Source organism: Benincasa hispida, chromosome 11, assembly GCF_027475165.1.
Source record: "Benincasa hispida cultivar pf3 chromosome 11, pf3_genome.v1.1, whole genome shotgun sequence".
Taxonomy (NCBI): Eukaryota; Viridiplantae; Streptophyta; class Magnoliopsida; order Cucurbitales; family Cucurbitaceae; genus Benincasa; species Benincasa hispida.
Window position 1 is genome coordinate 14968839 of NC_143488.1, and position 26139 is coordinate 14994977.

The 26139-nt window shown below is 36.4% G+C and overlaps 1 protein-coding gene across 4 annotated transcripts; it reads right to left on the reverse strand.

Moving 5' to 3' along the window:
- Positions 1-7530: 7530 nt before the first annotated feature.
- On the reverse strand, positions 7531-24053 carry LOC120089895 (E3 ubiquitin-protein ligase UPL1). Of its 4 annotated transcripts, none has more exons than XM_090307201.1 (17): positions 23925-24053; positions 23647-23749; positions 21897-21992; positions 21604-21810; positions 13365-21365; positions 12962-13279; positions 12201-12402; positions 11845-12125; positions 11426-11709; positions 10149-11268; positions 9916-10062; positions 9743-9823; positions 9377-9602; positions 9138-9277; positions 8523-8629; positions 8189-8351; positions 7531-8065 (listed from the first exon to the last, which is right to left on the reverse strand). In XM_090307201.1, exons 2-16 carry the CDS (start codon positions 23677-23679, stop codon positions 8249-8251), a joined length of 11346 nt encoding a protein of 3781 aa, XP_090163327.1. In that variant the 5' UTR covers positions 23680-23749; positions 23925-24053; the 3' UTR covers positions 7531-8065; positions 8189-8248. The 4 variants fall into 4 exon arrangements, with proteins under 4 accessions (XP_090163327.1, XP_038903257.2, XP_038903258.2 ...); XM_039047329.2 differs by having other exon boundaries at positions 13365-21368; XM_039047330.2 differs by having other exon boundaries at positions 23913-24050.
- Between the last annotated feature and the right edge of the window lie 2086 nt (positions 24054-26139).

Sequence of the window (26139 nt, forward strand, 5' to 3'; positions counted from 1 at the left end):
GGTATCAAGTCTATAGTAAACTCTACCTCTCTATCTAGTGGTAACCCTGATAACTCTTTAGGAAATACATCAAGGAACTCTTGTACCACAGGAAAATCCTCTGGTCTTATCTTCCTCGGTCGAGAAACCGTTACATGGGCCAAATATGTTATACAACCTTTACTCAATAACTTTCTAGCATAGTTTCTAGCACCGTATCAATATTCAATGTAAACATACTAGAAATAAATGAATGAGTTGCTCTTGGATCAAATAAAATATGTGCAGGTCTATCATGAATAAAAACTGTACCAGTAACAACATTTAGTGCATTCTCAGCCTCCTACTGGGTCATGGCGTAAACCTTGCCCTGCTGACGTGTCCGTCCCACTATACCCTTTTGTTTGGCACTACTAGTGTCCTCATCACTTGCAATGCCTACCATAGGCTGCATCATAGTCTGAGATGCTGCCTTCTGCTCAATCTGTGCACCTAAAATCAATTGAGGACATTCCCTCCTGAAATGCGCAGGTTGTCCACACTGATAGCAGACATTCTACCCCTCATAACATTATCCTATATGAAATTTGTCACATTTGGTACACTGGGCTTTCTATGCTGGCCACTGATTCCCCAGAACGTCTAAATCTAGATCTCCCAACTGTCTGATCGGATCTCTGTCTAGCTCTCCTCTGCTAACTACCAGCTATATTGCCCTAAGAGGTCATTGGACCATTAAAAGAAGGCCTAAAATATCTCCTGTCAAACTCTCCTAGAGTGAATTTCCTCTTCTCCCCTATAGAGCCTTCCCTGTCCTACCTATCCTCTATCAGGCTCTCTTCCACTCGCATGGCAATCTCAACTAACTGGGAAAAATCTGTCCAATTAGTTGTAGCAGTAATGGGATTTTGTATCTCTCTTCTCAAACCAGCCTTAAAACATCTACATCGGCCTTTCTCTTCAGCTATGATCGTAGAAGCATACTTGGACAACTCGGTATACTTCTACTCGTACTCAGCGACTGTCATATTATATTGAACAAGCTTCAGGAACTCGTTCCTCTTCGCCTCATGATATGAAGCTAGATAATATTTATCTTCAAAAATTCTTTTAAACTCATCCCATATCATTTCTTCTGATCTGTTCTTCTAGAATCAATCACTCTCCACCACTGCTCTGCACGTTTCTATAGCAAAAATACTGCAACTTGACCTTACAGTCCTCAGGACATCCAGTTTCTTGAAAACTTTTCTCTAACTGAATTAACCATACCTCAGTATCTCCTGGGTCAGTCATACCTTCGAAAGCAGTGGCACCCAGTGCCTTCATTCTCTCAATATAATTCTTCTTTCTCAGGATCCGCTGGTACCAATCCTACACTAGCTGTCAATCTCTGAGCAATCCTATCAAAGACTCTATCTTCCATCTGAGAATCTACTTTGACCTGGGGGGAAGGGTAATAGACTCTCCCTTTGATGTAGCTTTTTGCACTATCGGTTCTATAACTAACTCTGGATCCCTTCGAGCCACGGGATCTTAGTAGGGTCACGATCTGTTTCAGCCATCTGTCACGTATACATTATTAGGCTCATAACATTATTCACATGCTCTTAATCTAATGCATGACTCTATTCCCAAAATCTTATACTCTGATACCAACTTGTCACACCCCTTCCCAAATTACCCTCTTAATCTGAGAAGGGATGTGAAGACATCAATTGTCAACCCTTTTTATGACAACTACTCCCAACATACTCTTGAAAACCTATATCCTTAGCATATGTTGCATCTGGTTAGTAGTTTATAATTCTCTAGAACTTAACACATAGTTTCAGCAACAACTTTAAGCATATAATTTATTGTTAATCAGAAATGTCAACATCAATATACATAACAGTTTTTATAAACCATACCCATACATAACATCTATTCAACACAACTATACCCTTTTCCCCTGTCATAGACATAGAACTAAATAACAGAACATGATGAGCCACCTAAATTTTCGCTCTCTATGGATCTGAGAAGTGACTGGCTAGCAGAACTACTAGGCCTCGGGATGTTAATTGCTACTTGGGGAGGAAAACATTTTTAAAAAACAAGTTGGAAAGCCTAGTGAGTGACTATTTTTAATAAAACATACTTAACTCATAAATAACGTGAACTTGCTTATCAAGGAAACGGTTATAAAATCATAATTAGGATTTTGGAAATGGAACTAAAATCTTAAAAATATATCATATAAAAGAAAACCCTGAAATAAACTCGTTAGCATCTTTCTGAAACCCCCACTATTCTACTGCCTGAACATGTGGGAGAGCTCTTTTGCTCAATCCCTAATAACTTTAGTTGAGAGAGTGTCATTTTGCTCAATCTCATCAACGTTGATAATAGAGTCATACGTGCACGCAAAGCTGAATTGGGTCCCAATCACTTTACCATACCTTTGGTGTCAAGGCTCCCTAACTTCACTAAAATCTGGGTGCATTACCATACCTTCGGTACCAACATTGGAGTAGGGTTTGTACAAGGCACCAATATTTAAATATATAGAAACATATACAGAATACATGTTTGAAATAATCATACTTCATGATTTCATATCAATGCATAGTGCCTTGTAAACATGGAGTATACTTACGTTATTTCCTTGATAAATTTCATCATGCGGAAAAACCTAGCATAGGCTTACTGAAAAAACACATGAACTCATAAATAACTTCATCATTTAGAAGTATGGATCATGAGGTCAACATTCATTTTAAGGCATGTGTTGAATAAAATCATGGTATAAAATCCTCATATAAAATGCCTATGCATTAAAACCATTCATAAAACTAACATTGGAAAAACATTTATTAAAACTTATCACTCGCTGTCTTAAACTACTTATCCAAGAGGTTATGCGCCTCTCCTATTTACGTTTTTCTTGAAAAAGAAAGGTCCTCTGTTCAGTATACTTAGTTCCCCTTTGAGCTTAACGCATAACTTAACTTCACTGCATATTGATAGTCATTGCATCACAACTAAGTTCGACGCATCAAACTATCTTCACCGCATCGGCTATCCTTAGCCATCTTACCTTATAACTTGGCTGATAATTGAAAATCCTTCCCCAAGGTGCTCGGGTAAGTGTTGAAACACCTTCTCAGTCTATGCGATGTGCGTTCATTATGCGACATACTCAAAGCACCTTCGTTATGGATTAACTATGCATCAATGCATAACATCACTAGGTCAGTTGCTTGCTTGTTCTTCGTATGCAGTTGCCTGCTTATTTATCCACAATATCATTTTCAGAATTTGAGCATTATTTCCTCTAGAATTGATTGGAGATTCCTCAAATTCTCCTTTAGTTTGCCGAGAATTCTTCAACCTTCAGAAACTTCAGATGGCAGTAACACTCCTCACATAGGTGTTAGAAAACATTTGGCAAAACAGTCTCTTTCATTGCCATGCCTATTTATACTTGAGCGTGCATGAAAAGTTTGCTTAATTAATTGTCATCTAGCATACCTATCCTTCCATTGACGTTTACAAGGCTTCCACTTGACTTACTTACTCGTTAATTAAACTGAATTCCTTAGCTTAACATCATCGCATTGCCTCGCGGTCACTTAGGTCTTCTCTCTTCAACGCATAGTTCAACAAAATTGGTCGCATGGCGCCTCATAGCTCCAACACATGATTCCTCTGAGCGTTAACTTTCTCCTACTTCACCCGAGTCTCAACATTTCACACTTAACATATTTTCTTGCCCTTTTCTAGCTTACCATTCTTATTCTCAACTCTCTATGCATCAGCTATGTTCACAACCTAGATGCATATACCCGTAACACTTAGAAAATTTTTCTTCTCTCACATTTCAAACACATCATTTAGTTAAATGTACTTACCATACTTTTTCCATTAATGTTAATACACACCTTAAACACTTAGTTAAGAGAAGTTAAACTTAATTAACTAGTAAAACAAGTTCAGAGATTTACAAAGGGTGTACAAAATATAGACCGAACCGACGAATCGGGCCAAATCGAACCGAAACGACTAGGTTCGGCCTCGATTTTCAGCGGTTCAAAATAATGTAAACCAATCTGTACAGTTCGATCCTTGGTTTTGCTCAAAACCAGATCGAACTGAACCGTGAACACTCCTATTTAATGTATTTTCCATAATTTCGCCCAATTCAAATCTACCTTTTATATATAGGCTTCAGGCATTTTGAGTACAATTTAGACACTTCCTACAAAAGCCAAAGTTAAAAAAGTAATTTTTCTTTTTAAGGCAATCGATTGATTTCATGAATTACTTTTTTTGCTAACTTTACCTTTAATCTCTTTTATTTCTTGTGACACACACCTTCCTTTCCTATTTACTTTCTTTATATACTTTATTTCTCAGACCTTTTTCATTTCAAATATCTTTTGTTTTTATTTTAAGAATTTCTTGGAATAATTATTAATTATTCAAAATTATTTTAATCAAATAAAAAGGCACCTTGGAACATTAGGAGCAAATAATGAAAACATTCTATTAACTTTAAAAAACTATTTTATTAAAGTACTAATAATAGAAGTGAATTTGATAAAAACACCTCTTCAAAAGAGACTCCAAGACACATTGGGTGTCTTTCAAAGAGACAATTGACAAGCCTATCAAATAACATTAGGTATACTTTCTTTCTGTAATTTTGTTCCTTGTGTTTTAATGCATTTATTCAAAAAGAAAATTACACTATCTTTCTATTCTCTTTTTCTAGTTTGAATATTGAAAATTATGTCTAAAAACTTTAATCTATAGTGTGTTGATTATTGCACAAACTATTAGTATGTATATTTCAATTTTAACTTTTAAGGGAATGAATATCGACAATTACCTTTAGGTATGTTTACTTTAACTTAAAACGACGTAGTAATTAAATAACAAAAAAAATAAGTAGTTTAATAAAGTGAATGTCACATGTATTGTATAACTTATGATTTAAGCAAGGGGACATGTCTCTTTTGTAAATGGTCACTCTTAGCTTTCTCAAATCAAATCAATAAGAGATTGAATTACAAATACCAATACAAAGTTCTAGAAATATTAAAAACATTATCTCTTAACCCCCACCAATAATTAGAAAGAAAAAAAAAAACAATCAATAACTCAAATCATGTTGGGAACATGTAAAGAGAACATCAAATGGATACATTCAAGTTAAATTACATTTTGTGTACCTAAATTTTTAAGGGGATATCTATTTAATTTTTATAGTTTAAAGGGTGTTATTCAGATTTTGAATTTTGTGTCTAATAAGTCTCTAATTTTTATTTTTAAAAAAATGTGTAGCAAGTAGCAAGTTCTTAAAATTTTCAATGTCCAATCTATTCGACATTTTCTAAAATTTACGGATTTACTAGACACGATTAAAAATTTGTGGTTGTACTAAATGTATAATCCAATTTTATATTAAATAGACTTGTTGATGCCAAATCCGAATAAAATAAAAATGCACATGACCTCATATGGAGCTATACCGATGTATTTATAGGGAAATCGATCTAGGATGAATAGAGGATTAGAATATTAATTTCTCCAAATTCCGAACAAGTTTGAGTTAATCTGATCAGCTTAGTGATTAGTTGGCCCTCGACTTAGTTGAGTCCATGTAAACTCAATCTTAGATTTATTCTTCCCTAGTTTTTTCTTGGTCTTTCTTGGTCTGGCTATTGCATCGGGTCCAAAATCACCAATTACAAGATAAGTCAAAACCAAAAGCTCAAAAACGTATTAAGCATTTTAAGTTCAATGATCGTTTAGACAAAAATTTGAAAGTTTAAGAATTCAAACATGTAACATAACCTAAAATTACTTAAGAAAAATCAAGAAAATGAAGAATGAAGTTTGGGTATAGCAAAAGAAAATGAGAGTAAGAAAAGAAGAGTTGTGAGGATGATTATTAATATAATTGAATATGAAGAATGGCAATTGGATGTGGCATATTAAGAGTGCTAGATTCTGTCTACAATGGCAATAACAATGGACCTTGTAATAAGGTAAAGCAGCTCAGAGGAGACAAAAACTGACATATAAATTAGTTTTGTTACCTATTTGATCATCTTCCACCTAGGAACAAGCTGCTTCATTTTTCATTTTATTTGTGTTTGTGCTAGATTCTGCCTCTATTGTTTGTATTATTGTCCACCAAATCTGACCTGTAAAACAAAACTATAATGATATAGATTGTTTCTTTAATGATGAAAAAGTAAGTTAAGGCATGTTTTTCAAAATTTTAATCATATGATCTACTGTTAGATATATGATTCACTCTTTCTTGCTTATCTAAATGGTAAAAAGTTGAACACAAACCAATATGTAAATATATTGTTTCTGAATTTAGGATATAATTTTATAAATAAGAGTGCTTTTAAGTGAAGTTTATAACACATTTGGAAATGATTTTAAAAATGCTAAAATCACTTAGCCCATAGTCATACTATAAGACACGTTTTTAATAATCAAAAATAAATTTTTGGTATGAAATCTTATTTAGAATTGCAAAACTAAATATGCTTATTTTGAATTTTTCAATAACATGTTTCGGAGTAATTTTAAAACGGACAGAAGTGATCTTAACAATTTAAAATCACCCTTGGACATACCTTTATTCTTTTGTAAGCATTCTTGGGATGAGACATTAAGAAATATGTGTTTAAAAATGGTTTTAAAATAAGTGATTTTTTTCCATACAGTAAAGGTAGCATTTTGATTCATATGTCAATTGAGTTATACATTATAAATAATTTTAGCATTTTCATTTAATGGCTTTTAATAAAATTCTCGATAGGTATTTGATTCTTTACACTTAAATCAAGGAGTGCAACAAAAACTTAAAAATCAAATCAACCTAAGTAGATGTTATGTATGCAACCTTAAATTTGGTAGACAATGTAATTATTTTATTGGATGAGAAATAGACTATGGGGTTTTAATTATTATGTACATGTACATATATTATTTAGAGAAGACTCGATAATCATTGTGAATGTATGTTTGTTATTTAGAGGGAAAAAAACTGCCCAATTATTATTATTATTATTATATAAAAGAAACAAAACAAAGATGTCCAATTTTAATTTAAGAAAGGAAAAATGGTCCAGAACAAATTCAAACTCAAGCTCAAACGGACCCAAATCGAAAACCAAATCAACATGAAACAAGCCAATAGAAAATATGTACTTTTAACCATTCCCATTTTTTCCCATATACACATCCCAACCAAAAACGCTATAAATCTTTTGTCCCAAAGCACTTTCACAGGCTAAATAAAGTGAAGAATGCTTTTCAGACAATGACAAAAACACTCCCAACTACTTTATCTCGAGATTCTCAAGTAATATTTTTATCACATAACCAAGTAGTTTTCCGTGGCCAATAACATTCTTAAAACTTTCAAAACAATTCCAACCTCACCTCTACACTTGATTGGATTTGGATCAAGGATGAACAGTCAGGCATCAGCTCCTCCAGTAGAGATAAAGAGAAGGCAGAATAGCACAAGGAAGCACATGAAGAAACAGCTTTTTGAAGCTCTTGCTTATAAAAATTGAATAATAGAACTAGAATATGACAAATCCATTCAGAAAAAAATATACATTCAGTGTTTTATTACCAACCTGAAGATTAATTACAGAAACATAAAAGACTTAAAACTCCTCAAATGCAGTTTGTTGGCTGCAAAAGGAGCGATTGAACTGAACTAGCAAAAGGAGAAAATGAAGGAGGACTCATTATAGACAAGAGAATGGAATTTGGCTCATTTCTTTTATCAACCTTGTGTATTCTACCCAAATTGAAACTCATTTGAATGGTGAGCATTCTAACCAAAAGAATGGCTTTCTCAAACCAATTAGTCAATTCCGAGGAGCACATTCGGTGCCTTCAATAAAAACCACAGTTAATCTGCTGCTCCGCTAAAAGATCGCTGTCATCATAACAAAAAGCAAGCTTCATTTATTCCACAGGGCCTGCTCCTTGTGAGTTTCCCAACGCCCCCGCCCTTTAATTTTGGATTTCACTATTGACCTGCAGCATTCGCCTTCATCTGGTGGGTTTGGAATACCAAACGTCAGTATTACATTACATAAAACCAGTTCTTTTACCACACAGCTGAAAAGGTTAAAAAAAAAAAAGCAATCAGATAAGGAAAACCTGAGTCGATTCTAACCTGACATGTACATGGCAAGTTCCAGATGCATTTTTCTCGAAATGCAAATTGGAATGTGGCTCAGCCAAAGCCGAATCCTTCACTGGCTTCATGAATGGCAAGCAGCAAGCGTTCTTGAAGCTGCTCCTTCGATGAGTACTCGGGAAGATCTAGTTGATTAAAGCTGAAAGAGAAAAGACATTAGAATTGTTCGTTAAGGCAGGAAGAAAAGAAGATTTTCAGGAGGTTGTATGCTCAAAAAACAATAGAATAGCTATTACTTGATTCTGAACTTTCTACTCAAACAATAAAGCATAATTAAGAATTAAGATGGAATGGCATTTAGATTCCCAACCATGTATGGGCTGATGGCAGCCTATCAGGAGCTCCATATGCCTTATGAATCTGAAACCTTTGAGGTCCAGAGATACCTTGCAAAGCTTTAAAACCCTCCAGTGGAACCTGAAGAACCACAAATAAATGGTGACTTAAAGAAAAAACCGCAAGTGTTCATTTTCTTACTGCGGGATTAACCAACATTTCCTGAACCTATATGTTAAGGAAATATTTATGTTTGTGTTTGTAATACGATCTCATTACTTGTGAAGCAAAAAGCACATTATTTTAAACCCAAGATGCTTGAGACTAAAAAAACTCTACATACATCAACCATTTCAAACTTCCAGGGACAGAGGGTAAGATTGCGGTGAAGAACACGAAAGAAACACTTAAAATGTTGATGACATCTTATAGACAATAAAAAAATAGATGCAAACACCCTTATGCAACATTTTATTTTGTCGCTACCCTTGATGTTCCAGTCACAAACATCAACCATTTCAAACTTCCACGGACAGGGTAAGATTGCAGTGAAGAACACGAAGGAAACACTTAAAATGTTGATGACGTCTTATAGACAATAAAAAAATAGATGCAAACACACTTATGCAACATTTTATTTTGTCACTACCTTTGATGTTCCAGTCACAAACTGCAGCAATCTTGCCATGTCTTCCTTACTAAAAGATTTAACCACCTCCCAAAACCACTGCACAACACTTGATGCAGCTGTGTAGCCAGTATACTCTGTGTTCGCCTTCAAATCATCCACTGGAAAGACAATAAAAAATTAAATTAAACTAAAACGTCATATTAATCAACCAAGGCACTAGACACCACGATTATTTTGTATGAGAGAAGAGAACTCACAATCAATTTCTGGAAGTCCGCTGATGAGTAACTCAAGCTCTTTGTCATTAAAAATAGAAATAAGTTCTCGAGGCACCAACTCGTTGAAACCATCTAGAAATGAGTTAATCTGAGGGCGGATAGCATTGGTTAAAATATGATCTGCGACAAGGTCTACATATTCATGCTTTGTTTCTTCAGTAACTCTTATATTTCTTCCTCCAGGCTTAAGCTCATAATCCGTGACCTGTAGAGTTTAATGGAAAGAATATTAAAATGCTATAAAAATAGTACCAGAGTTCAATCCAAAAAGAAAGCATTTACCACATGAACACACACACACACACAAAAACGAGATTGACAGATGCCCAAATTTTGGATTTTGACCTCATTTTTCTCATAAAGGATGTGCTTCTCCTCATCTGCGTCCATGCTAAATGTAAGATCAGGAATGTCACTCACATCGTTCTGAAAGAGAGGTCCAACAGTTAGAAAATAAAATGTTAAAAATATAAGCCCAAGTTAACGGTAATAACTAATAAACACAGAAGACCACCAACCTCCAGCATCCACTTCAAGTTTTTATAATAATCAGGATCGACAGCTTCTATATCATGGTAAGTCACCTTAACTCCAAGAATGTGCTTGTAAAAGGATCTCGTGAAATAAACATCCAAAAGTTGCCCATCAAACAGGGCCTTTGCAACCTGCATAAAATGGAAAAATAGTGAGTCAAATTGAAACAGCAAAAGAATCCCTAGCGAATATCGAAATCCCAGTTTTAGTTCATTACCACACGGCCAACAAACTTGAAGTATGAAAGGTGTTCTGTTTGGTAGACAGAATTTGGATTTGGCTGGAAAGTTGCATTATTTCCGACGGTTGTGAATAGCAAGGCTCCCTTGTCAAATATAACCCTCGAGAGTAACTGATACCATTCTCTTGTCAGGCCACCAGCATCAATACCCTCTTCACCTTGAAACTGCACATTCAATCGTCCTCTCAAATCTTGAGTTGGCCGCATACGCAATTGGTTGTATGAATCCTCCAAAACATAGGCCCGACGAACACTAATCCGCAATGGACCAGAAATATGTTGCTCATTCTGTTGCCTAATTCTTGAACGAAAATAGGCTCTCTTATTATCGAAATCAATCAGCCTAGGAGCCTTCAACAATATTGAAAGTGACTTCTCTAATAAGCCTGGGTTTTGTCTGATAAAAGCATTCAAAAGACGGCGATGCCTTTCAGCAAACCTTGTGAATGTAACAGCACCGTCAGACTTTTTCTGATAATCAGCACCCTTTGTGCTTAATGTGTCTGAAGTGCCCGCGGACTCTTTGACCTCCCTTGCAGTAATATTAGCATGATCTTGTTGCAAAATGGACAGATTTGCTTGAAGTTTTTCAGACAAAACGAAGAAAGCCTCAATAAATGGCAAGAGTCTCTGACCTCCGGGAGGTAGAGGAGAGGAAGAGATAGTGCCCTGAAGTTGCTCCCCAACGTTAATTGGGGTAGTTGAAGAGGAGCTCTGAGACAGTTGTGTCTCAGTCACACTTATACAATCACTTAATGCTTGCCACAATGGCTCTAGTGCCACATTCAACCTCCACATGATGGCTTGCTCCTCTAATTCACTATCACATTCTGAACTTTTGGTCTCCCTAGCACAAGGGGAAGTAAGTGAACTAAGAGCCTGCAAAACACGAACAATTGCTGCCCCAGCCATTGAACTGGCACTTAAACCTAACATGTTTGTATTCTTCAAGGTAACAAGTTCGCTGATAGCAGAGCTGCTCAACCCATTAGCTAGTTCTGAGAGCTCCGACATGAAGAATTTTCGATGGGGTGCTGCAACCGATGACAACTTCTTCAGTACCTCACCAGCTAGCGTGTATACTTTATCAGAAAGCCTAAATACCAGTTAGTAAACAAGTTTAGTTTCTTCAAGTGGGGAAAATCCATTCCTCCAAAATCGATATAAAAGGAACCAATAACTAATTAGTTATCATCATAAGCCAACAGGATAAAGCAGACAACTCAAAAGACATTAGATTGGAAGATGAATACCCCTCGCGGCCAAGAAGTGCACATAAATTGCACAAAACAGACTGCGGCAGTTGCAAAAAGATATTATGTATGTCATTTCTCCTTTTTCCACCTGAAGTTGACCCAGCAGCATCACTATTTTCTTGCTTTGATTCTCCTTCCGGCAAAGCAGGATCCTTTGAAACCGCACCACCAGCTTCATCAACAGGCAACATAGGGGAATTTCCTGTTCCCTGTTCAGATCGGGACTGATGCTCCAATTTTGATGATGCAGTATAAACAACTACTTGAAGGAGACTCATGACCTGCAGCATATGGATTTTTAATTAGAAAATGGGGAAAGGGAAAAGCATAAATGTTAAACCATAATAATATCCAAACTCTGCAAAAACACGGGCATCAATTTTTACTCATGCTCCTCTCTTTTCAATCTTTCATACCTGTTCAAGATGCACAACACTACGCAAGAAAAGTGGTCGATTCAAAAGCTTCAGGAATAGAACCAAAGGAACATTTCCAGCTTGACAGGTTTTTAAATTACTTGATGGAAGCCCTTCCACAACTTTTTCCTTGCCCTTCTTAGTTTCCATGTATGTAGAACTCAAATCCTCAGGGACAGTCTCCAAATCAAAGTAGAATAACATATTGGCAACAGCAGAATGATTTGTAGCCAAATAAGTTAAAATCTCAAGAACACGACGCAACACCAAGGGAGGAAGACCTGTCAAGATATACATAAAAAGTATAAATATAGTAATGACAAAATGAGACAAAAATTAAGGGAAGAAAGTACTACCATCCAACAACTGTGATCGACCATAAACAACATTTGACTGACAACCATAGAGCCTTTGAGAATTGATCGTTGCAACTCCACCCACAAAACCTTCAGCCTCAGATTTGATCATATCCAGTAATAGATAAACCAGAATTGCCCTTATAACACTATGTGCACAAAGGTTAAACAAAAGCCTCTGCAATAGTCCTTTTCCAAGCGGCTGGACAACATAAGAAAAGAACAAAATGCCACATTAGGTGGAGAATGTATGCCGTACAATACTTTATTTTCAATTTTCGATAAAGTTAAAGATACAATTTTAAACATGGCTGCTTCATTAAAAGATAAAGATCTCATTTCATCAATGGAAATAATTTTTCCAATAGGAAACACAACAAAACAAAACCAAACATTTTCTTACGAGAAGAAGGGAAATCCAATTAATTTATCATATAAAAAGAACCAACTAGTAAGAGCAATATCTAATTAATTATGTAACAGAAAATCAAAACTACATGCATAATTCCTGAACAATTCAGCCTCAATTTGTATTTTCCCTCAGCTTGTTAAAAAAGAAAGCATGAAATACTTAAATAATAGGATCAGACTCAAACATACGCCAAAATAACAAATCTATATGCAGATATCAGCATGAGCTGTGTTATGAACACACTCTTAACTGCATATATCTGTCCAGTAACTATAAAATAAATTTAGTTAACAAATCATCCAATGGGTAATAATCACTCAATTCATCATCACATATGATATTACATTACCTGAGCTAATCTTAGCAGTCGTATTAAAGCTTTTAATGATTTTCCATCCAGAAGTGGTTCGCCTTCAATTTCTTTCATCTTCAGGCTATCTGCAATGGCAGAAGCTGCTCTACGACCAATTGTAACTCCAACACCCCTGTCCATCACTGTCTGCCTATCAAAACCCAGGCCATTCCTCCGATTGCCCAGTCTATGGCTGCTACCAAAGAGACTGCGGGCCTGATAGTGACTCATTGCTCGATCTCTGAGCATTTGGGCTTCAGCTAGCAATGAAGAAGGGAGTGCCGACAAAACTGCCTCTGAGGAAGTTAACAGAACCTGGAACACAAGAAGACAAATGGTCAAACTCAGAAAGAAAAACATATTTTGAAATGAACACTGAGATAAAGTCCAAGATCCAAACTTCTTCCCGCAAATCAGCAGGGAATGTAGCAATGATTGAAGCATTGTCCATGTCAACTGGTTGTCCCTCTGCTTGCTGAGCAACCCTCTGTGCTCTCTGCTGGGCCAAGACTTCTGCTTGGATATCAGGAGGAAGTGCAGCTAAGAATTCAGGATCAATATCATCCGCTGAGGGTGGGGCATATGTAGGAGGTTGAAGGGGCTGAGCTTGCTGTGAAGCAAGAACTTCTGCACGCAAGTCCTCAGGTAGTGCCTCCAAAAATGTAGGATCAATAGCATTAGCACCAGAGGCTTCATTACTCATGCTACTTTGATCTGCCTGGTTAACATCCGGAGCAGCCAGCACATTTTGCTCTGAAGTTGACCCACCTCTACCATCCTCGGTTGTCAGAATAGGTTGCTCAGTAAGAATTTCTTCAGCATCATTATCATTCATGTCAACATCAACACTTGCACCAGCAGAAGTGACCTGGCAATCACCAAGATTGGACGCCTCTAATCCAAAGTCTGATATTACTTGATTCCCAGCCTCAGCATCCATTTCAGAAGATCCAGGACAGTCTATCGCCTGAGATGGCATTGCATGAAGATCTGCAGGCACGTCAGAAGTTCCATCACAATCCAGGTTGTTGAACTGAGGTAATGTCTCAATCTGCTCACCAGAAGCACCATTTTGTTCTCCCATATCCATCCTATCATGCTCATTCAATGTAATATCCAGTGCCTGAGGTTGAATAGACATAGGTTCATGTTCCTGCACATTTTCCCCGGCTTCTTCAATTATAGATTCTGAATTGACTTGATGGGAAATAGCACTCTCAACAGTTATATTAGTTTCATGATGTAAGGCTTCAACAGGGTTATCTGGATTCTGGTCTTCGTTTTGTTGATTACTAGCATTACCAGATTCTGCTACTACTAGATTATTATTATTGGATGCAAGGGTATCAAGTTGTCTATCATGCATTCCTGAATTTTGATGTTGTCTTTCAGCAGGCACAATGCCATGCATATGAGAAACAAACAGTTCCTCAACAGCCTGAGCAACTGCAGTAGCCTGAGTACCTCCTTGAGGTTGACCATCATCAGTCCAACGGCCATCACCCGGCCCTCTTCTTCCCACTAACGGCAACGAGTCTAAACCAATAGGATAGTCAGCCAAAGGAGGTGGAGCTGCACCACCAAATCGGTCACCAAATAAATTATTAGCCATATGGTCATATGGAAAAACAGGAGCATCGAACACATAAAAGTTGGATGCATCATAGCTCCCAGCTGACAAAGAATCCAAGTCACGAGATGCATTCCCAGTAGATGACCACATCGAGACCATATCTCCTGATTGGGATGGCCTTAGAAGAAGGGGATGTTGAAAACCATTTACTTCAACGACAGATCGCTCGAAGGAGGACCTACCAGTCTGACGGCGGCGCTCAAAGCCTAAAGGCCTTCGAAGACCAAACAGGTCATCAACATTTACACCTTCAAAAGGTTCAGCAGCAACATCAACAAGTCCACTAGCACCTCCAGGCTGCCCAAGTACCTGTAGATGATCCAATCCATCAAGAGCCTCTCTCCACCTGACCTCAATGACTCTATTCTCATGAAAATCATCATCCTCTTCATCTACCATCTCATCATTGTAGTCATCTGCCATATCATCATGATCTTCCACGTTAGTATCTGGAAGGGACATCATTCCGCCACCATCTTCAGCTATATCCTCATCCTCGTCCTCCCCATCATCGTCATCGTCGTCATCGTCTTCTGCATCATCCCCCACATCATCATCTTCATCACCCATCTCCTCGTCTGCCCTGTTCTCTACATGAAAGCTTATCTCAATTTGGTCAGAATTGTGCAAGACCCCAGCTTCTTCCATCTCCTCACGCATAAACTCTATTCCAAGCTCCATATGTTGGTTTGCAGCCATTGTCCCTTCCACTTCTAATCTCATTTCCTGCTCAAGGGACCGATTTGATTGAGTGTGAATATTGCCATCATTTTGAGTAGTAGCAAATTCTTGCTGATTATTTTCCGCTCCCTCTCTGACTAACTGTTGACTCCCAGCATTCTGATTTTGCCTAACAGTCTCATCAGTTGAGACTGTATTTACCTGATCATCAAGCCTTTCACTTAACCCTGAAGATTTTCTTTTTGCCATTCCATCAGACTTCAGTATTTGCTCACTAGCATTGGCAGCCCTTGTCAGGCTTTCCAGAGCCTTCAATATAAGGTTAACAATTTTAGGAGCATCAGGATGGTCCAGATCAATCACTTGTAAAATATTAGTCAAACATTGAACCATTCCTCCGTCTATCATGCTTTTAGCAATGTCAGGTGAGCAGCCTGAACCTGGCAAGTTACTGGAAGACGAATTTTTGGACAATATAGAATATGCCAAATTAGAAAAAGCAAAAATCTTTTTATCCGGCAAGACAGGGCTCTTATTCGAGTTGCTTTCAGAGTTGGAAAACAGAGACAAAGCTTTCACAAGCTCATTAATTACTCGCCTACGTCCTTCACTAGAACGACCACAAAGAACCACCAGAAAATAAGAAGCTTTTTCAGATAACTTGTCTCTCCATTCATCAGGTCCTGCAGATTTATCAATTGAAAGAGGAAGTAACCATTGCAAAATATGGTAAACAATCCCACCTTGCCCAGCACTATCCAAATTATTACAACCTCGAAGTTGACACATTTCAGAGTCACGTCTAAGAATGACTCCTACAGCATGTACATACATCAGAAGGATGTCACTCAATAATTTGAGAACAAAAGTCACTTTAGCCAGTCCAGTAGATTTTTCAGATTCATCCTCTAAATTTTTTTTATCCACCACTTTTGATTTTCCCTTTACCTTGGTATTAGGTTCATCAACCTCCATAGAACATAAATTACTAGCAGAATCCACCTGGTTTTGTGCCAACGGGTACTTGAGAACAATTTCAATAAGTTGGTCGATCACCTGAGTGAGATTTGCAGGAATCTTCTTGTGACTTTTCGAGCATTTCCCTGATCCATCATAAATCTTATTTTCAGATAGCTTTACACTTTCATTTGAAGACAACCCAACTTCCATTCCAGATACTTTTGATCTTTCCTTCTCCTTTTCTTTCTCCTTATCTTTCTCCTTTTCCTTTGATAACACAACGAATGTACGGCCACCTGATGTCTCCAACTGACAAACTGCAGCTGAGGCTTTCATGAAAACCATGGGATCTCTAGAAATAACAGCTGCCATTGAAGTCAAGAAATTGCGGGCAGATGTGCGTCCAGCATGTCGGCTTCCGCCCAAAGTTTGCCGTATTTCCAATTCCATTGCTGTTTGAAGAGTCTGAGGGTCTTCAAGAAGATGTCGAACAATAGCAGAAGCCAGAGTGTCATAACCAGGAAAGAAACAACTTCTTGGAAGATTAAAGAGTTCAACCAGACCTCCATTTTCAAGGAAATGCAAAGCAAGAGCATGAATTTTTGTCAACCGTGCACATAACTGTAGGACAGCCTGCATGATCACTCCGGGAACACGCTGTTTTATCAAGTCACAAGCAAGTAACATCACCTCATTACATTCCTCGGCAGTTAAATAACCTGTAGGCTTTCCCAGTACATGCTCAAATGCTGACCCAAATTCTCTTTTGTCAGCAGCATTTAAAGCAGCTTTATCATTTTTATCAGTTTTATCATCTCCAATGGACATAGGTGCTGACATGGGTGCTTGCCCACCACCGGTCAAGTCAGGTGAAAACCCCACTGGAGAACCATCAGTATTTTCAGAAATGATTTTGGGTCTGCTCTGTAACATGCTGTCCAAGATCAGCAACAAAGCACTTACACATTTTGGTAATAAAACCTCAGGCGCAGCAGCATTTCTAGACTTGAAGTTTGTCAGGATATCTATAACAGCAGACACAATACCCTCTTGTGCAGCAATTTTACGAACATTCCCATCCTCAAAAAGAAGCAATGCTATAATATGTGACAACATACTTAAAGCTCCACTATCTTTTGTAAAATCCAAGGGGCAAAGCTTTAACTGCTGAATAAGATAAGACATCACTCTGGGGCGGTCCTCACCCTTGTTCCGGTTGCAAAGAGTCACAAGCAAATCCGTTAATGTGAATGCCATTGTGTCACTACTCTGGAATAATCTCACTGATGCAGCCAGAATATCATCAACAGGTGGTGCCTTTGCATGCCCCTCATCTGTCAATACATCCATAGACTTGTCACCATTATCCACTTTAGAGGATTCTGATGAATTCCCCAGTGATAGTGCAAGTGCACGAGCAAGTTCATCATCCTCCTGCACAGGATCCTCAGCATGACTAAATAGCCACTCCATTGCCATCTCAACGCTATTTATTCCCACCCTTCTCAATGCCTCCTCTGCTCTTGCCCTTGTAAAACCCATCTCAACAATAGTAGCAATAGTAGCTTCATCAGGTGGTGGGGGAATGAACCGTGGGTTAGTGGTCCCAGCAATTCCATTGCGGTTTCGTTTAACATCTCCAACACCAGAATATATGTGTGTAACAAGAGAAACAATGGAAGCAATGAACGGTGGATTACAGTTAGGAAAATTGGGATGATTCCAGACAGGAAGTAACACATCAAGAACTTGGGCCTGCAGCATTCGAACAAAAGCTTCAGGGTCCCTTGGCACAGGAAATAATCCAATGGACAGACCAACAGCCACTGGTTGAATGAGCTGTTGTACTTGGGAGGCAGAATTTGGAGATAAAAGCAGCGTAGAACTAACAAAATACTCAAGTACACGACAGTAACTCTGTATCGTATCAAATAGCCATGGACTATGAGACAAGTTGCTTTCTTCATTTGTCCTCTCGTGATCAACTGCTGAATTTTGAACAGAATATGGTAGTGACCATAACAATTGACTTGTAGCCTCAAATGTTGTAATTAGCTCCTTGAATGTACCATGTACATAGAAGTTATTAACCATAGCTGAATAACAAGTTCGCTTTCTGCCATCAAATGTAAGCGCTGCCATATCATCCACAACCTTTCCAAGATATCGACATTTCACTGGCAAGGAAATATCAAGCCCTGGTGAACTAGAATGCCCAGAGAAACTAAGAGCATCAAGAAATATTTTGGATAGAGCAGTTCCAAGAGATTTTGAAGCAGAACTCAATGACCCAGAGTCAACCCTACGACGATTGGATGATGTAAAACCCTTGACAAGAGCTGTGAAGAAAGTGCGCATTGTTGAAGCAAGCTTGTTCAAAGTTTCAGAGACAAGAACCTCAGGACTTTTTTTTTTCAACTCTGGAGTAGAGGATGTATCTAAAATACCAGATGCTTCAGAATCAATATTAAAAGGCTCTAGGTGTCGTCCACTTCTTCCACCTCGTAAACGGGTCAACCCATGTCGACTACGGCGATGGAGACTTTCACTAGAGCGAACAACAGAGAGAAACTCACGCTCCCCACCCCACAAAGACTGAGAACCATTTCTAAGAGAAACTGGATTCATGTATCTCACCACTGGCATGTTTGCATCATCATCACTCTCTCTTCCACCAGTATTTGAAGGAGTTGCATCTGAACTTTCTGGATCTTGATCAGCACTTTTTTTATCATCTGTCTTTGAATGATTATCCAAAGAAATTTGCCAAATTATTTCCCTGTAAGTGCATCCAATATCTTTCAATATATCAGCATCTGCAGTTCCGAGTTCAGAAACCAAAGTTGTTGTCCCCTTCAACAAAAAGTTGCACAGACACAGTATACTTTCAAGACAGGAAAGATGTTTCAAGCCCCTAGTTTGCTTCGAAGATTCAACAAGAGCAAGCTGAGATCCCTCAACAGATACCAAAAACTCATTTGTTGATTTCAGGTGCTCTCTCAAAAATGTACATACTGCACGAGCAAGAGAAGTAGAATGCTGTGGTGAGAAGTTTTTGAAGGCTACAGAGATGCTCTGACCAACTGACACGGATGGGGGCATCAAAGGCAAAGTAAATAACTGCAACACAGCTTCAATGCCCTTCTTCTCAACAAATATGCGACATGTATCAGCATTTTGGAGAACTGTTTCGAGAAGACGGGAAGCATTGCTCACGCAATCTGGGAGAAACGACTCTGGATTTGTCACAGATTGATCGAGAGATACCTCAGCACCACTATTCTCCAGGCTTCCCATCTTGGCAGTTCCCTTATCATCTGAAAGGACAGATTTTCTTTCTTCAACATCGGTCTCCATGGGAACTGCAGTAGAAGAGCTAGATGGGTCAGTTGATGTACAAGAAGCATCAACCGGGGATCCAATTTTTACTATGGAACTCAAGATTTCTATCAACATATCCACTCCAGGCCCACGGAGAGAAGATGCATGACGCATTAGTTCATCAAGCCCACTAGATAATGATCCTGAAGCATCACTAGTAAGGGCACGCAAATAAGTTCTCGAAGTAAATATTTTCACAAAGCACCTCAAAGCATTGCGGTCTTTGACGGCCTGAAGGCCATTGTTGCTTAGACATAAAGCATCCAGACACTGAGGAATGCATGTTATCGCTTCTGCAGAGCAGACAACACCATCCATTACAGCATCAAGAAAGGCAGCGGGAAGACCAGCAGCATCTAAGATAGAAAAACAAGTTGGGTCTTTGTGGATTAAATCACTCATAACAGTAGCTGCAAGTGAAAAAACCCCTCCACCAAAATCTTTGGCCCTTCTAAATACTATGCACAAACAATGAGGCAACAAGTTCTCTTCAGAACCATAGAAGCGGGCAGTATTTCCAGGGGCATAAGTTCCAAGCGATATAGCACGAAGTAAAGCTTTCATCAGCAATCGCCGATGGTATGATAGCAAAGCTTCAGAGTAGAAAGGCTGCAAGTCATCCAAGTCTGAAGAAGCAGCAATGCCAACTTGCCAATTCCTTCCACCATATTCAAGATCATCCCCCTGTTGCTTTGAACCATTCTCAACATGTGATACCTCAACCTTCAGGCGAGAAATAGTATCATCCAAACCCCCCAAGTCTCTAAATAATGCAGCGGCTGGATTGCTATAGTCCATAAATACTTCTAAAATATGCACAGCAGTGCTGACTAAATGCAAATGTTGTGGATTAGTATCTTTAAGGAGCGGTAGAAGAGTAGGAATAAATCCAGCTTCACGCATGGCTGAGCAACCTGATGATGATGAGACCAAAACAGTAACAAGTGATAACAAGGCTTCAGCAAACAGCATCGACCACTTTGTAGTATCAGTAATCACAGAATCAACAGCCTTCTGCATGAGGCTGGACAAGATGCCACGGTGCCCACCAGAAGTCACTGCAGACAACACAGTTGGTTGGCGCGACCGGTCTTGACAAAGTGCAACCAATGATAATAGACAAAGGATTCGTATTTTTACAGGAACCTCATCCTCATAGCTTAATAAGCCCACTAACTCATTTACAAACTCAGGCTCAGAGTTAAAAAAACTAACTAGATCATCAGCATCGCCACTTGCTTGAACAAGAACAATGAAGGCATACAAGCGAATGCAGGTATACTGCTGCCGAGCAGAAAGAGAATGAAATGCTCTTGCAAATCGCATCCTTGTCAGAAGAGAAAATCGCAAACTAGTTGGCACATTGAACTCTCCAATTAACTTACTTAGAAGTTCTAAATCATTTTCTAGGCAGGAGCTGACATTAGGTAAATGAATGATTTGCAGACCTTTGGCCAACTGTTCTGTGATGTCACTTCCAGATTCATTTAAAGCATAGAACTCAAAGTGAAGAGTGCAACCCAACTCATGAGTAACCTGGCTGCAACCATTCTGTAAAGCACATGCAATCAGTCCAAGGCCTTCTTCCTTTCCTCCCCATCCTTGTGCAAGAGCAAATAACTTTGAGTTCAAAGAAGCATCCCTAATGGAGTACTTCCCAATAGATTTCTTCAAAAAAGCAGCCAAGGTCTGCAGGCAGGCCTCTATTATATCGGCATCAGTTGAAGCTAGAAGACATGACAAATGCTGCTGCAATGAAACATGAACCAAAACCATTAACTTGTGAAATGCTAATGGAAGAGAGTGCTATAGTGAAGCTAACTGGGAAGTATTAATGACGTTCTTTACAGATGAACATAATGTGCCATGCCGGAAGGATGAAATTACAGATGTAAATCCAAAATAATAAGCAACTGTCATCAATGGACAATGAGTACTTGGGAGAGTAAAATACAGGAAACTACTACTGCACATAAAAACAAACCTCGTATGAGCTATAGAAGTGTTTATTAGTGCAATTCTCTAAAATTATTCTTATGACACGCAAAATCTGAAGAACAGCTTCTCTTGGAAATGGAGGATCGGAGCCCAAAAAATTATCCTCAACCTGCAAATCCTTCCTTGTCTTTATATGCTTCTCAAAAAATGAATCGAAATGATTAAAGAGGTCAACCCAATGATGGAAATCTCCCTGCATATTAAAAATAAAATAAAATAAGTCATAAATATTCTGCATGGTAACTATAAAACAAAATGATGATGCAGTTTCAGAATCACCTTATCAAATTCCCAAATGAAACCTTTTAGAGGTTCTTCAATATCCTCAAGTGGAACAGATGTGACATTATTGATGAACGATCTAATTTTTGGAGGCTAAAAGACGAAGAAATAAATTATTAAAAGAAGAAGAAGAAGGGAGGGAAAATTTATGAGTTACAATTCTTTTACAGGGTTAACAAACAAAAAATTGATCCAAAAACAATCAAATAGTATATATTAAAAAAACGTTTAAAATAAATCAAAACAAGCATGCAATACGTAAAAGAAGATTAGAATCTAAACGCAAGATAGACACACAAACAGCTAACTTAACTTAGTAAGCAACTAATAACAGCATAAGCTGACTTCATTAATAGTGTTGAAATCAGTACTAGGCCAAAGGTAACAAATCAGTTGGAAGAACTTGCCACACAATTTCATAATAAGAATGAGCTTATATCCATAACAGACTATTGACACCTAAACCTTTAATATCAGAACTCTCACAACGCTCTTCAGATTAGTAATGAACGGAACTTACAAGGATTGGATTGATAGAATTTCACAATAAATCCCATGCTAAAATGTTTTGACTAGAAGTTTCATGATTTCTTCAATCAATTTTTAGAAAATGACAATACAACATGGATTGGAAAACAAAACCGGTAGATACTTTATTCCGTAATTTTGAAGGCATGGACATTAATTCTCAATAGAGCTAATAGCTCCAATGATCATTGCCAAACAGTTATTAGACAGTAATATCCATCCAATCTCCTATAGACACAACTAATAAAATTTCAGCAGTTGTTTCATGTCAATACATCATGGCCATTCATAATATCTAGACTAAAAATATGTCCTCTTTTCCCCTTTCCTTCTCTTCTTGAGCCTCATAAATAAACCAACAACAAAAAGAAGAGATATGATTATATGAATATAAATCCATTAAGAATCACGGTCCTGTATAAACTCATATACAGTATGACAAAACAAAAATTAACATGACATATACATTCAAAAATAAGCTGAATATGATATCCTTATATCATCAAGCACATCCATGATTACCATCAAGTTTTTTCTTCCTTGTGTTATGGAAACATCCATCGTGATTTTTTCATCATCATTTTATCTTTTTCCTTTATTTTCCTGACTCGTTGAGCTTAAGAAGTTACTTAAAGTAACACGAGTACATACAGGTGTTATAAAGGAGTGGGATGGATATCCATTAGAAATCATGACCAAAAGTAGAATCAAATGCAGGGTGACATTACAAACAATAACATGAGTCAGTAAGACAAGCATATGCGATATCCTAAATTAGGACTACGATAGCTAACAAAAAATGGCAACAGAAGTTCCCAAAAACGTAGGAGCAAAATTCAGTGGAATTGTATGAGAAAAACTGAAAAACATAATCAAGAAAACAGCAACTAGCATGGAGTAAGAGCAATTAAAACCTTAAACATTCAAATGATCATAATGACCAAAACGACACTCAACAAACTCAATCCTAATCATGTTTCATTTTGGCATTCCTACCATACCATAGTCCTATGACCAACTTAAAGAAGCATAAAACCAATAAACAGACAAGGAATTACAATCTACCACGAAACAATTAAAACAAATACAATAAAGAAAATTTTAAAATATATAAATAAAACGAAAACCCTAGACCGATAAGCCTTGTATTCATGGAAAAAGGAAAAAAAAAAAGTAAATAACAAAGCCATATACGCAAGGAATCGAAATTTCTATATACCACTTCTAGCGCCCTCCTTCTCTTCATCTTCATTATGGTACTGAAAGCATTGCAGAAATTGAAAAACGCCTAAGATGACCGATCACTTCCCAGTAACAAAGAACTGATCGAACAAGAAGAAACGAAATTAGGGATTTGAAAGGGAAAAATTGAGATAATCGAAGTGAATAGAATGAAATACTGAAGTAAAACGAGGAGTTTGAATCTAATTCGGTAATGATCAGATCGTAAAAACAATCAATTTAGAAGAAAATAAAGATATATACGGAATTTTCAACCGGCAGAGTGAACAATTTGAAGGTTCCACGACCACGATCAAGATGGACGGAGATCGGAGGAAGAAAGGGAGATAAAAAAGAGAGAGAAGAAGAAGAAGAAGAAGAAATTCCAACTCAGAAGGAACTTGTGTTGAGATATATATATGGGTAAACAACTCTGTAGAGAAGAATTTTGCACAAAAAAAAAAAAAAAGTTTTACAGAATAAAATTTATTTTTATTATTTTCCTTCCTTATTTAATCTCTTAAAGTTAAATTAAAAAAACTTTTCTTTTCTAATTTCCTCCCCATCTGGGTTTATTATAGTATGCAAGAAAACTATCTCCGAGCCCAATGTGAATTGTTCAAAATTTCAGGGCGTTACACAAATAAATAAATAAATATATATATATATATATATACACGTTTAAATATACCTGACATTAAAATTATAAGGGATTTGATTTTTTGTATGATTAAGCTCTAGATGTATTGAGCAAGATAAGATGAAATAAAATGTCAACAACCAACATACCAAAATTTTGAACTAAAATTACTTTTTAAATTCTTTCACTTTGCCACCTTATTCAAAATTAAAACTACTTTTTTTTTAGATTAATTGACTTATTTGATAGCTTGGTAATCCAAAAATACAAGTCACATGTTATTTTATTAAAAAGTAAACAAAATTTTAATATGGCAAGAACCAAAATAAGCATTTCTTAAAAGTTCAGGGACTAAAACGAATATTTTTAAAATTTTAGAAACCAAAATAAAACAAATTTCAAAATTTAGGGACTAAAACAAACATTTTAAGTTTGGAGACTAAAATAGAATATTGTTCAAAATTCATAGTCCAAAATAACCAAAATAAGATTTAAACATATATATTATACACATATGTATATGTGTATGTATGTGTATATATATATGTATGTATGTGTATATATGTATGTATATATTATTATTATATTTCAATTATTTATTGGATTTTTTCTTTTATTTGGAGAACTTTGTTGCGATATTATTTATAAATTTATTAAAATCGAATGAAAATGGTGAAAACCTACTTTGAATGAAAAGTATTTGTGACCAGTTTACGTGTATCTCAACTAATCGTATGGGACAATCTATCTGATTTTACAATAGATGACCACGATAAATTGAGTTTATGGAATTGTAGCAATTAAATCATTGAATTATAGTTTTTTTTCTGTAATTTACTGCTTTTGTAGCTTTTTTTTTCTTCTTCCAAATTTGTAAGCTTTCGCTCGTTCATGGAGAAGAACATAATTGCAACTTAGTTCTTCAAGATGTAAAAGGAGAGTAGAAAATCAACGACAATCAAGACAAGAAGAGCTTATTTGGAGAAAATCTAAAATATGAATTTGAAATATAAAGAATTTAATGAAAACGTAGTTATATTTCATATTTTCAGATTTATTTTAAATATTTTAAAAATTAGATTCTGATTTAAACTATTATTTTAAATATAAAAACAATTAAACTTGTAGTTATTCAATAAGTATCATGTTGACTACAAACTATTATTAATTAATTTATGAACATTTTTCTGTTGAAATTTTAATTTTTGTATAATTATTAATTTTATAATATTATATAATTTATAATACATTAAATAATACAAATTTTAATTTCAAGGAAAATTGATATTTTTAAAAGTTTTTATCTTTATTTAATATAATTACATACTTTAAAATTTAGATATATTAAAAATATAGAAATATTATTTTCAAAATTTGCATAGCTATGATGACATAACCTGAAAATAGAATACAGATTTTCTAAAAACATAAAAGGAATCCAAATTATCAATCAAACATGCCCTGAGTTTTTAGGATTTGTGCGTTCATGTGTTCTATTTTCTTCTTCGCTATTTATTTATTTATTTGTTTGTATTATAATGTCATTCCAATATTCTTTGTTTCCATCCATTTTTCATTTTATATTTAAATATTTGCTTGAACATTTCAAAAACAAAAGTAAATTCATCAATAGATTTCCTCGTAACTTCATTTACATATAGTCAAACAAGTTTTAGAATTGAGACCCACATATCTAATTGTGATTCCCTCGAATTAAAAAATGTGATTCCTAAAAGAGATTTTTCAATTACTACATAATTAATCTACAAAATAAAATATAATTTTTATTTAAATTAAAGTTTGAAATTATTAAGATTTAAAAAGCATCATATTTGGCTTAAATTAAAGTTT

Coding starts and splice junctions, on each gene's coding strand:
- LOC120089895 (XM_039047329.2), bottom strand. CDS start 23,679: ATGAAGATGAAGAGAAGGAGGGCGCTAGAAGTG. Junction 13,280..13,364: donor CTGCTGATTTGCGGGAAGAA/GTTTGGATCTTG, acceptor CTTGTGTTCCAG/GTTCTGTTAACTTCCTCAGA. Junction 8,630..9,137: donor TTGTGACTGGAACATCAAAG/GTAGTGACAAAA, acceptor GTGGTTCTTCAG/GTTCCACTGGAGGGTTTTAA.